General features: G+C 39.5%; 1 protein-coding gene across 1 annotated transcript in view; it reads right to left on the bottom strand.

Moving 5' to 3' along the window:
* drd2a (dopamine receptor D2a) overlaps positions 1–13,302 on the bottom strand; it is a 38,623-nt gene that overhangs the window by 11,474 nt on the left and 13,847 nt on the right. Inside the window, exons 2-3 of the mRNA XM_034115148.1 lie at positions 7,698–8,008; positions 3,454–3,563 (exon numbers count right to left, since the gene is read on the bottom strand). Of these exons, the coding sequence (XP_033971039.1) occupies positions 3,454–3,563; positions 7,698–7,976 (389 nt within the window). The 5' untranslated portion in view covers positions 7,977–8,008. The remainder of the gene's footprint in view (positions 1–3,453; positions 3,564–7,697; positions 8,009–13,302) is intronic.

Genomic DNA, 13,302 nt, shown 5'->3' with positions numbered 1-13,302 from the left:
TGTGCCAGGTGTGTTGTATGCACAGTAAATAGGCTCAGCAGCAAACCCACCTTTATTATTTATTATATATCTTCCTGAGACCCACTGCATCCGTCTGCCATAAACACTATGGAAACCTACATGTTAGTTTCGGCCCATAGTGGACTCCATTTTGTGTTGTGTAAAATTGGGGGGGAATTAAAAGTTTGCAAATCCCCATGTCCTCCTCAGAGGACAATCATAAAAACATTTAGTTTTAGGTCAAATAATATTTAAAATGATATAAATTATCATATTTGTGTATGTGCCCCTGCCATTCCTCCACAAGGTTGCAACATTGATGATAAATAAATGACAAATAAAGCTTTGCCAGTTTATAACCGATGAAACATGATGGTATCAGAATAATCACTTACATGTGATGTATAGGATGCTACACAGGTCACTAAAGATAAAGTGTCAGGAGAAATAAGCAAGATACAGGATCTGTTTAACAGTAAATAGAAGTTCACATTTTTAATGTAAATAAAATAGAAGTTGTACATGTAAATTGACATTATCAATATAAAATAAAGTGTCAGTTGTATCAAGACTATATAATAACAGTAATAACAATAATATAAAATGAACTGGTGAGCATCTTGTCCTCTGTTTCCTGGGCCTTGGTGAACAGCACCATCTGATCCCCGTGCATCGACTCTTTCACCACGGCACGCCGGTCGTCCAACGCCTGGACGGTGTCAAAGAAATTCGCATCCCGTGTCCGCTTTCCTAAGAGGGGAAAATAAGCAAGATACAAGATCTGTTTAGTCTCCATGTAGTTTTACAACATACTAGTGTGTGTGTGTGTAGCTGCCGCTCAAAGTGCCCTTCTTTATTGTTTTGTATTTTTGAAGAGTGCTTCATGTATGCTTGAACTTTGTTTAATGTTGTTGAGGCAAGTTTTCTTACCGGAAGTCATGTGACCTCTAGCCCGGATGTTTACAATGTTTGTGAGAGAGTAAAAAGGCGCGAACATTTGTAAATGCCGGTCTAGGCGAATACGTTTTCACGCTGTTTCATAATTGCACCAAGAAGGAAATAAACATGATTGTGAACATCAGTTCGATGCGTAACGTTCTTTCAAGACAAAGTTACAGTGTGTGTACCTTTGCGTTTGGTTGCTGGTAAGGGGGACGACCAAGCGCTGTGATCTAGAATGCAAAGCTCGCTTGTTTCCAATCCCGAGAGTTGTCCATCCTCGCCTGAAACAGACGATTAGTGCCATGAGTTAGTGAAGCAAATTACAGAAACACTGCACAGTTATTCACAAGTCAAAACGTTTTCATAGCGGCCGAGAATATCTAGCTAGCTAGATGTAGCTAGCTCGGGGCCGGTGTTAGCCAGTTCAGCCTAGCATGGCTAGCTTGATCTACTGAGCAAATAAAAGTACATCTGAGACCATTATTGTGCAGATTAAAACCCCAGTGCATGTAGTTGATTTTACCTTCGTCGTGGTCGTCATCGTTGGCCACTGAATCCGCCGTTTGAGCGGCCTCCCACACCATCGGTCTATGCTGTCCGGGAGAAAAGGTCTGTGGCCTAGCAGAGCATCCAAGCGCTCGTACCATTTACTGGTCTTCCGGTCGTTACCACTCTTGTTATAATAGTCTTTAATTTGTTTGTAGTCCTGCCTGAGTTTCTTTATTTTTAGCCGGTTTATGCCGTGGGGCTGTGCACGATTCCCAGGTCGAGTGAAAGCTACTGAACTGGCTTCAGTAGCATTCCCTGGGTCGCGTCCTCGGCGTAGATCTCCAGAAGCGCCGACACCTCCTCATCACTCCACCGCTCCGATGATTTCTTGATGCTTGCCATAACTGCTTTAAAAAACAAACTACTCTCCGTCGGTGTGCTGGGTTTTTGTAGCGAGGAAAAACAATTGCGGCTCTACACAACATTTTCACAGTTGTACGGGGCGTGGTTTGCAATTCGCCCAGCCAATCAGCACTGGGGCACTTTTTTCCCACAGGAAAGTACGATCTCTCAGTGGGCACTAAAAATGGGGGTAAAAGTTCCCGAGATTAAGTACTCTTTTTGGTGTGAACGCGACATAAGGGGTACTAACGGAACTAAACGCGAAAAGTACGGTGAAAAGTACTCCGGTGTGAACGCGGCTAATGGTGCTCTAGGAGGAGATTCAGGTGGTAAGGTGGGCGGGGGTTATCTTGGTTTGTGATTGGCTAATGGTTACACAAGCTAAAAAGTCGTTATGACATCATAAAGTGGCCAAAATCTGATCAGCTCATTTTCAGACAGGTTTTTATATAAATGGATCAGGACGAAAAGTGAGCGAATCTTTTTTCCTGAAAATGTCAGAATCTCTTTACTAAGGGGACACATGTTTATGTATAAAATACATGATAAGTGGATTTTGCACAATGGGTGACTTTTAATGATTCAAAGTGAAGATGTTTCAGTGATAGGTTTTCTAAATGGCACTTCATTACCAGCCATGATGTAACGCTGCTATTGTTTTCGCCTTGTGAGTCTGTGTGTTTGTCATCATGGTGAAATGTGCTCCTAAATTCACTCAATGTAGAGGGAACTCACACTGAGGTTTGCAGAACTTAGTCAGGTGTTTCTACTGCTTTGTTGCAAGTTGCAACTGTGCTAGTCACAGCACATTAGTTAGATCTGCCTTTGAGATCAAAATACAGGCTGAGATGAAGATGGTCGTGGATGGAGGATTAGAGCTGAAAGAAGATTGGGAGGAAGTAAGGAAGGGGCCATGTGTTGCCACAGCTGATGGGTTTCATCAAGTTGCATTTCATTTTGTTGATGTTAACCTATCCGTATCTTAACCAAAGGATGTCCTTTGACATTTTGATGGTCTTTATGTTTTTGTTCTTATTCGAGCAGCATAGATTACATATTGTTGTGGGTAGACGTCAGAAAATGAATCCCCCCCCCCCCCCCCATTTAATCCCCCCTTTCACTTAGTTTTACTTTGTGTTGCCTTTCCTCCTCTGTTCCTCATCTGAGGATATCATTGTGTTTCAACAAGATGTGTTCATTGGCCTTGTAAGTAAGTATTTATTCTGATTGTTTTTTTAAGTCTGTATTATGCTTTGTGGGCTGTTTGTCTTATAATAAACAAAGGTTTTTTCATTAGGGTTTATACTTATGTTTGTATATGTTTGTATATCATGCAGTAGTCAACGATTTTGCCAATAGATTTAATTCCTTTAAGCATATTTCTTAGAGGTAGTATATTCACATTTATAATTCTGGAACATCTAGATGCTATCAATTACGACATGTGTGCTCTTTTATATAACTCAATAGATGACATTAGGGTGTTGTGCATTGTGCACAATTGAGGCCTTTGTCAGATTATAGCTGTGTGGGCGCTGATGTGCTTAAAGATTTCCATTGAAGCTCCATACAGAAAGCATGACAGACAGGCCTTAATAATCAGTGCAGCGGTGAACTCACCGATCAATGCTGATGGCACAGAGATTGAAGATGCTGGCTGTACACATCATCACATCCAGAGTGACAAAGATGTCGCAGTGGATCTTGCTAAAGCGCCACTCTCCCACTACCTGTAAGAAAAAACATCAACAAATAGCAGTTTACAAATACAGTCCACAGAACAAAGCCACTGCACCGTAAGAGGCAGCACCTGTGATGATGCGTTATACTTCTCCAACAAAAAGCAATCCTGACAGTCAAGCCTTCTTGTATTTTTTTCCGTATTATTTCCTCACCGGTAACATAAGAAATAGAGGGAATAAAGGGCAAAACTGAATCATAGGAAGAAAGAATAAATGAGGTTAAAATGAAAAAGCATAAAAAAAGATCTGAATGCACCGAGTTGTGAGTGGCATCTGATGGGAAAACAGATTAAACAGACATAAGCCATCTCATCTGATCTGATAAACTGCAGGAGAAAAACAGCTGGCAGATACAGACTCCAAACGTTCTGTTACGTTTATTTTATCAAAAGAATCCTGACATCCTGGATATTGACTGCTTATCTGATTTGACTGTGCAGTGACTTACTGACATGTTTTCAATGACACCAGGTGGCTTTTATTTTGACTTGTTCGTGTTCGTATCTTGGTTTCACTCGGATCCAGGATCAAACCCCAATATAAACCAACATAATGAGTGATGCTTTGAAAGGTCTAAGCCCACTCTGCACTACATCACACCTGTTTCCTCCTAAAAGGGTAAGAGAGATGAATGTGTCGGGGGAACGACCCCGACCTCATGTGACAGATTCATCTTTGTCACTAGGCCATGTGTTCATGAAATTAAACATTTCCTATGTCGTTGCTGGTGTCTACAACACAAGTGGTGATAGCAGAAATATCTGACAGCCTAATGAGCGCCCTTCTCCCTGTCGCAACCTCTCCTCTCGTCTCTTTTTGCATTCTTCCTGACCTTTTGCTCCTGACATTTGTCTTCTTAGTATCTCTACACTACCTTCTATTTCTAGCTGCCCCTGCCATCACTCAATTTCTTGTTCTTGATCTTTATAGGACGATCTGCCGGTTCCTCCTCTCATCAGCTACATGAAAACAACCATACTTTTTAACCTCATCAGTGCTGCAACCCATAACAATTTAAATGCCTCATAAGAGATGAAAATCATTTCAGCCCCTCACAGTTGAAACACCACTCGTTTTCTATCAGCATGGAAAAGCATTCAGTGGATATTAACTTGCTTGTCTCAGGCAATAAAAACACAACAAATATATGCTAAAATAGGATAATTATTATGAAATGTTTACTGTGGGTTGTTGTACAGCCCGCAAAAACCCACAACTCCAACGTCATTTATAAATTGATACTGTGTATATGTGCATCGCAAATCGCTTAATTTTTCAAAGGTTTGAGGAAATTGAAAATCCAGTGATGGGGGCTGGGGAACTCAGTGAGTGGTAGGAAAGTGCAGTTTGAGATGTCAGATGAAATTTGGGTGAAATGAAAGTAACTTACTCTGCCGTTTCATCTAAGACTCAGCTGTCTTTATGGCATTCATAATAAAAACAATAAATGCCAAACTCTATAACTACAGGACCTTTTATATCTAAAATGCAGGAGCATTCATAAACAATTTATTATGTACGGTGAAGACAAGTAAACAACTCAAACTGCAGTAAAAAAAAGCACATCGCTTACATCATTTGCATATAGCACATTTCAAATTATACATACAACTAATTATTTATCTCTGTATTACAATGTTGAATGGACATCCTTACTGGCAAGAATAAATAATAATATCATGTTATTTATATCCACATCTCAGATTACCATTTGGGTATACACTACTCATGTTTTAATACAATGACTGCACTTAAACTGGATTTACTGTCTGATGTTTAAAAGACTCGTAATTATTTGTAATAATTCAGTTTTTTAGCCTGGCTTATGTTCCTTCAATATGCTCTCTCTTCTCCCACTTGGCAGAAAGCAAAAGCTGCAATAATTAATGCTAAGTCAGCTTTTGATAATAAAGGGCAAGTTAAATGCCCTTTTCCACACTGTGTGACTAAGCTCTAACTAAAGTTCATTATGATACTTTCAAGATGAAACTAAGTCATTGCCAAAGTCAACAAGGCTAAGATTAAGGAAGTGAAATATCTGCACATGGATATAGAAGAAAACAGTTTTTCTGTATGCAGTTAGAAATGGAGTGTGTTATTTGTAGTAGGGAGACAAACCATAGACACGCCACACATTTTTATCCCACGCTGAACACTAAATTGTTTGTTTGTTATTATTTGAAGATGCACATCACTCTGATGGAAGAAGAATATACAGTATGAACTCTGTCAGAGGCTACATTCATGCTGTCTTGAGCTCTGCACAATTTGTACACATAATTAACAGTGAACTGTCATTATGAGCAGCTCAGCCTGTCAAAAGGGGTTGACTAATGTAGGCCGCTCTCTAAAGTCTGAGAAAATAAACCTGAACCTAAAATGTTGTACAATGGAGTTTGAATGACGTGAGCTTTTACAAAGGGTCAAAGTAAATGATCATTTTGATTTCCATGGTGGTAAATGTAGGATTCTTGAGCTGGATTACATTTCAACATATTGCAGTCTCTGTTACTTTGATTTTTTTCTGACTCTCGTGATGCCTCTAGCCTTATGAACTAAATCCCTGAACCACTTCTTTAATCCACAATTTGTGATGCTTGCTCCTGCCCTGGTTATGAAGAAGGAAATAAAAAAACATTGGGTTTCCACAAAACACAAACAGATCACAAATCAGCAATATAAAGTTACAGGATGTAGAAGTTTTAAATTACTGTCTGAAAACATGCTGTGTCAGAGGAATTCCAAGACTCACTCAAATTGAAAGTCCACCCAATGCCATTAAAACACTTATGCTTTCAGGGACACGCTTTTTTTTGCTATAATATTAATATTTAATTAAAAAGGTTTTATGGTAGAATTGTGGAGCTTTGATACGATGCTGCACTGAGACATTGCAATTTCATTGCTACGAAATACTCTAATGTAGGCACCCTACTAGTGTGACCATCTGCCCACATCAAAAGAGAGAGTGTGTAAATGTTAGTGATACAAAACAAACACAGCAAGTTTCTTACTTTATGGATTAACAAGCTTTAGGCTAATAATTGGTCCCAATGATCACAAACATAAAAGCAATGAAAAGGTGACTTATTACACTTAAAAAAGTAATAATATCTCTGAAAGATTACTGTTAAAGAGTGACACATTTCCACTTTCCACTGTGCTGTAACAAACATACATGGAGTGACCATGACATTTTATGGATTAATACAGTGTAACCTGATCAGAGTGATAATCATCCTGACTCACTGAGAGGCACAAGAGGATTAGAGTCCCTTTAGTCTTAGATTGCCTTTCTCTACATCAGACAGCGTGACCTCAAGCCTGACGGTCAGAAATAACCCCGGGGCCGAGAAGATAGACAGAAGAAATGAGCAATGACCAAGAGATAGAGAGAGTCTTTTCTGAAAGATAGCCCACATCCTGCTTGCTATTGATTTAGTGGATTGGAGATGAATTGATGCTGGACCCGAGACTGTTCTGTTTGAGGTTGCTCTGGTTAGCAGCATTGATGTGTCTAAACTGCTTTGAAAACTGCATTATATCACACAGCAGTGAATGCAAACTGATATATCCCAGAATTAGGAAGAATTATTCATAAATGTCTGACCTCTAGCTGAATAGACCGGTCTGACATTTTGATGTTGTCACATATTGTTGCAACAATAAAGGCCTTTAACCACTGCAGGACTGATATTTACAATGCTGATGTGAACATAAGAGCTGTCCCCCTTGTTTCACCTTGGCCCTTCGACCTGCTGATAACTGCAGGCGACTTGCTTGGCTCAAACCCTTTTCAGGAGTTTTTTACTTGCACTAGATTTCATATAAATCCATGCTGTATGCATAATTTGCTTTTATTTTCTAACCACAATATTCCAAACTGAAATCTGTCTTAAGGATGATAATTTTCTTTGGAAAAGTAAAGTGTTTCTTGGTATCAAAGGAGCCTCTCTGTTGTTTTGTTGACAGTATTCACATCTGTTATATAGGAGATAGTATAGAAACAAGAACTGCTTATTATACAACAAGTCTGCACACCACTTTGCTTTGTCTTTGGTATAGTATGTACACAGTATACTTGTGTAAATGTTGTGTGGGTGTGTGTATCTGGTATCCTACCTCCAAGTAGACGACCCATGGCATAACCAGCGTGGCCACCAGAAGGTCGGCGACCGCCAGGCTGACGATCAGGTAGTTGGTGGTGGTCTGAAGGGCCTTCTCTCTGGACACAGCAATGCATACCAGCACGTTGCCGAAGACGATGACGAAGATGAGCAGAGTAAGCAGCATGGCATAGTAGTTGTAAGGGTGCTTGTGCTCTTGATCTGTTTCGTTGAAGCTCCATGTTCCATTATCATTGAAACTGTCATTGTAGGCATACTGGGTTAAGACATCCATTAGCTGTGAGTGACGAAGGCCAAGAACGGGCCCTGCAAAACATGCAGAAACACAGAGAGAAAACAGCATTTAAATGTAGCTACAATCATGTGAATGTTCGCAGTAACAGTTTATGAAGAAAGCACAAACTTGTTGGGACAATCTGTATTCCTGCAGTATTTGTGTCTTAATCTCTAAAACCCCGATGGACCAAGTTCATTTTAGAATATTCGGGATAATCCAAATGTGTACAACACGAAGTAGAAGGTATTTACCATATTTCCATATAATAAAACTACAGCCCTGAAAAAGCCCTGACTTCAAGAAAAGCATTAAGTGAACTGGTAGAATTTTAAATACATCCTGTAGTTTCTGTGGCCTTTAGAGAAAAACGTATTGTGATTTCCAATGGGTATATTTCCCCAGTGCATAACGTAGCACCAATGCTGAATATTAATGTGCTGGTAAATGTGCTTTTCCTTCTTTTTGTAAGGAAAGAGGGGCTGCAAAAGGAATGATGCTCAAAAAGAGATTTCAGAACATTTTAGAAAAGGTACACTATAGAGTTTTCTTGTATACAAATACAGTTGCTACAGTTATTTGTACTTTTTGGTTATATTTCATATTTTTTGAGATACAGTACAACAATATGGGGAAATGTTCCATAGCACTACAAAAAGTGATAGTGTTAGGACATCAGTTGAATATCAGGAACAGGTTTGTATCCAAAAACAGCAATTAGTGCTCCCAAAGTGTTCGGTCTTTAAAACAAACAAACAAACACATATAAACCACAAACAAGGGGAAAGATGTGGAGTTGTCTCCCCATGACAGACAGATCACCCGAATATCGGAAACCCTCATTAGCAGAATTGGTCCGGAAAAACACAACACAAGAGCTTCTGTGTTATCAAAGGAATCATAGTCAGCGCACCCGTGATATACATCCATTTGAAATGACTAGAAAAGCATGACTTTGTAACGGCAGTTACTTTTCTTCAATTCTAATCTTATGACTTGCATTTTCAGACAGGAATACCATTATAAGTGTGGGGCAAAACTTCTGTGTAGCAATGCAGTGGGAGTCACCGACTCAGGAAGGAGACACGGGGTAGAGCTGGAGCTTTGACGTCAAACACTGATGGGTTTATTACGAGTTTCGGCCGGGGAATTCACAAAACTAGTCCAAGAGCCAGAGGTTCTGACTTCACGGGAGAGTTGCCACGTCAATTCTGAAGAGCTCTCCCCCAGACCCATGTATTTAGCTAGTTCAGAGAGAATAATCAACATTGTGCATAACAAGATAGAATCATAACACCTATCAGCTGACGCCAACAGGCAGGAACAGGGAGACAAAACCCTGAGAGCACAGCAGCCAAGGTTACAGGTGTGTGTGCTCAGTCAGGACAGTATGAACTGATAAACTGGGTCAAAGTTATGGACCTTGGAAAATATTTCCCCAACAATAAGAACTTCTGCTTAGCCAATATGTTACAAAACAGCCATATTGCATCAATATGCACCATTACTGTAAACACTCGGAGGACCTTGTGACAGTCAGTAAAACAATGCGTCATTGCGACAAGAGATTCTGATTAACATATTTACTGAGCTTCTGCAGCCATCAAACTGCATTTCGCTTTCAACATCAAATACAATGTGAGGAATGTGATTACAGCCTGGATATTCCTGCGTCCTGGATATTTGAAGTTTGTTTATTTAATCATTTGTCAGTGTCATCAAAATGAAATTTATTTAAATTGTGTGTCAACCTCACAAAGTATATAGTTCATTAAATATGATCCTGCTCTCTTTTTGCCACGATACTGTGAAGCTAAAATGAAAGCAACTTAATAAAGCTGTACGTATCATGTCTGTGTACATCAGAAAAACACATTCTATTTTGGAAACTATTGGCAGTGCCCTTCCCTCATAACTGTATAGATTCATGTTTATGTAATCCTCCACTTTCCCAAATACATTTTTGTTCTCCATTGGTACTCCAAGCTGCAGCAATGTCTCCACTAAAATAGGTTTTCACACAGAAGGTGGCCTGTAAAGCTATTAAGTCCTGGTACCTTTGACAACACTTTCAGTTCTCCCATTTAGCTAATTATCTTCAATTAAGGCCCTTAATTGTTGACTTTCAAAAGATAAATAAATGACACTAAAATACACACTGCTTTTGGCTGCTATCATAGTTCCTCCTCTTCATACGGGCAGCGTATGTGGCAGATAGAAAAATCAATCAATCCTTTCCTCAACTTCTTAGTCTTCATCACACAGAGTGAGGCAAGTCAAGAGGTTTTATTCCAAAGACAGAATCTTTTAGTTCAACCTTTTTTAGTTGTTAGTGTTATTATTTATTAGCTCAACCACAAAACAGAACAACAAAGTACAGTCAAAAAGAAGAGGACATTTTTTAAATAAAGTTGCAACTTTGGGAGATATCATTGGTTTTCTATCTTCTTTACCATTAAGATCAGGAAAAATAACAGAAAAAACTGTTTTAATGTAAATGTTTTTTTTTTTAAGAACACATGACATTTTAAGCCACGTTTTGGTCTTTCAGGCAGGGGATTTCTCCATGGTGACCTCAATGAAGAACATATATATCCCTCAGGGTTTTTGTTATATTGTAGATGTTTAGAAACACACTCTGCCCTTCGGCTTTGTTTCACATCCTTTATCTTAATATGGAACTCTTTAACTGAATGTCGTAGCGACATTTATTATCATTTTTAACATGAATCGCTTCGCAGTAACTGTGAAATTTATAAGGCTTCGTTTTTTCAAAATGCTTTTGTGCCCTTTCCATCATTACATAAGCATGATGTGTCTTTGTCCAGAGGTATATGACAATCTTGAATTTGAAGGACCTCGTGTGTAAATGTTCAGGTCACGTTTTACTGGTGAAGGACGGACACTTAGCTATCTGTTTTTTAATAGGGTCAGGTACGTGCAACTTACAATACATGTGAATGTCACTACACTGATTAAATTATCTTTGACTTTCAAAAAGGTTTGCACACTAGTTCTAACATTGAATGTGAATTTTCATTTTAGAGAATCGATACAAAAAAGTGACTAATAGAGGGAAATACACAAATAAATACATACAATACATTACAACACTAAATACATCTACTATTGAGCCCAGAACACGGCTGAATTCATTACAAACGTTACAAAAGGAGGGCAGAGGAGAGCCTCAGTGCAGAGAGAAGGATTCAGAGAGTAAAAGTGAAAGAAGAAATAGAGGGTGCGGGTGAGCAGAGAGATCTCCTGTTGGGACTCATAAGCATTGCTCTGGGGCAGCAGTCTCTGTGTGTACCCTGCAGATGCCCTGTGCTGTCTAATCTCATTTATTTGCACGCTCTACTTCCTCACTTACAGTACATGAGACTGTTCTCATTGCTGTCCTGACAGCGCATGCTAGCTTTTATAAAGCAACCTCTGCTCTCTCCCTGCTGCCTTCAATATCTTCCATTATTTAAATGACTCCTCTGTGACCTGCACATGATTATCATAATAACAATGTCCTCCTCAGGTGAGGTCAGATAGAGGTCAGGGTGCATCCCCCTAAACAGATTCAGTGTCTTTGGAATCCCCAACCGAGCCCATACTTGCTGAATGCTAAAACCTGAACCTGAACCGTATTTAAATGAAGTGTCGCTATTGTAATAGGCAACTGGACATTTAAAGAGTCTAACACCAACGAAGATCAAACCCACGGTCATACCATTCATTAGGAGCAGCTAATGTTGAGGGCACCTGGCCAAGCCACAGGATACACTTTTCTTGTGACCTTGGCGCCCCATGAATGCCTTTTTTTCTTTTTTCTTGGTGTCATCCATATTTTGATATTTGAAGCAAGCAGACAACCCACTGCATTGCGGGCTGCACTGCAATACTGACAGTGCTTATGCAAATATACATAAATGATTTGGTCCAACCCAAATGATTGCCAAGCCAGCCTGTGTTTATACCACAGTGCTGTTGATTATAGTCCCTGATAAAAACAAATGTATCACGTTGTGAGGAATGTTAGCACACATTTTGTTCCAAATGATCCACAATGATAACCAACTGGGTGTGCAATTATGTTCAGTCTCTTTCTTCAGAACAATTATATAGAAATAATCAGATCTCTCAAGGAAAAAGTAAGGGTTAGGGTTATCTAGTTTAAGGCTATGACACGAGTGGATCTGACTTTAATTGCATTTGAGTGTTTCTTCAACTTAACGTGTTGCTTAAAATAATACTTTGGCATACAGTATGTGACAATGTAAGTGTTGCACGCCCAGATACGGCTCAAGAAGCTGTCTCAGATAAGGAAATATATGATATTATGATATGATTGATGATGTGATATGAATGATAATGGGACACATCGATGTCTGCACTCAGTGTCGCGGACTGTACGTAATGTTACTTTGATCCGGTTACTTATGTTGTGGCAGATATTTAAGTAAGCTTTCTTCACGCTAATGTTATATTAGTCAGATTGCTTTGAAGATGGGAGGTGATATTCTATTAATTTTCATGTTCACACATTTTTTGCCGGACCTCTTTCCTGCAACGGCAGTTTTTCTGTATTTCCTTTATCCTGTAATATGACTTGATAGCTTTAAACTCCGCACACTGAGCTCTGATTGGTCAGCAGGCAGTGCTTTCACTGAGTTGATCTCTCACCAAACTGCTCCGGAGCAGGTTTAGTGTTCAGCATAAGTTACCATGGAGATCTACCCCGGTAAGAAGTGAACCAGCGTCATAGGACCGGAAACCCAGAGTTAACCCTGAAGTTAACTCGCTAACCGACAATCCGGCTTCGTAGTACAGGGCACAGGAGATGCTTGATCTACTAGATGAAAAAGATTTGGATAAAAAAATTCTGAAGAAACACAGACAGCCAGGAGAGAAAGAGAGGTCCCAGGACAACAGACGGTCCAGTTCAGAGAGGTTTAGAAACAGAACAAAGTGGAGAAACTATGGAGCGCGACAGAGAGCACACAGATCGGATGCTTGTGTGCTTGTGGAACAACAAACAAACTAGGTTTAGAGGTAAACAGCCACCAATCTGCCAAAATGTGATGTTAGCAAGAGAGGAAGTAATCGGAAATAACCGTGTGACGAAATGTAAAGCCTTAACACAGTCTGATAGTGTTTTGCCATAAACACTTTTTCAGCCAATCCAGCATTAAAAAAATATTATTACAGCAAACAGCTACAGTTACCATGGTGATTCACCCAGGTTCAAAGAGCGCCTCCTTCGTAATATCGGAAACTCTGGCTTTAGGATCAACATAATTGGCTTAACCACTATTCACACTTCTTAGTAGTACTT

This window comes from Trematomus bernacchii, unplaced genomic scaffold, assembly GCF_902827165.1.
Source record: "Trematomus bernacchii unplaced genomic scaffold, fTreBer1.1, whole genome shotgun sequence".
Lineage (NCBI taxonomy): Eukaryota > Metazoa > Chordata > Actinopteri > Perciformes > Nototheniidae > Trematomus > Trematomus bernacchii.
This window is presented reverse-complemented; position numbering and strand designations above follow the sequence as displayed.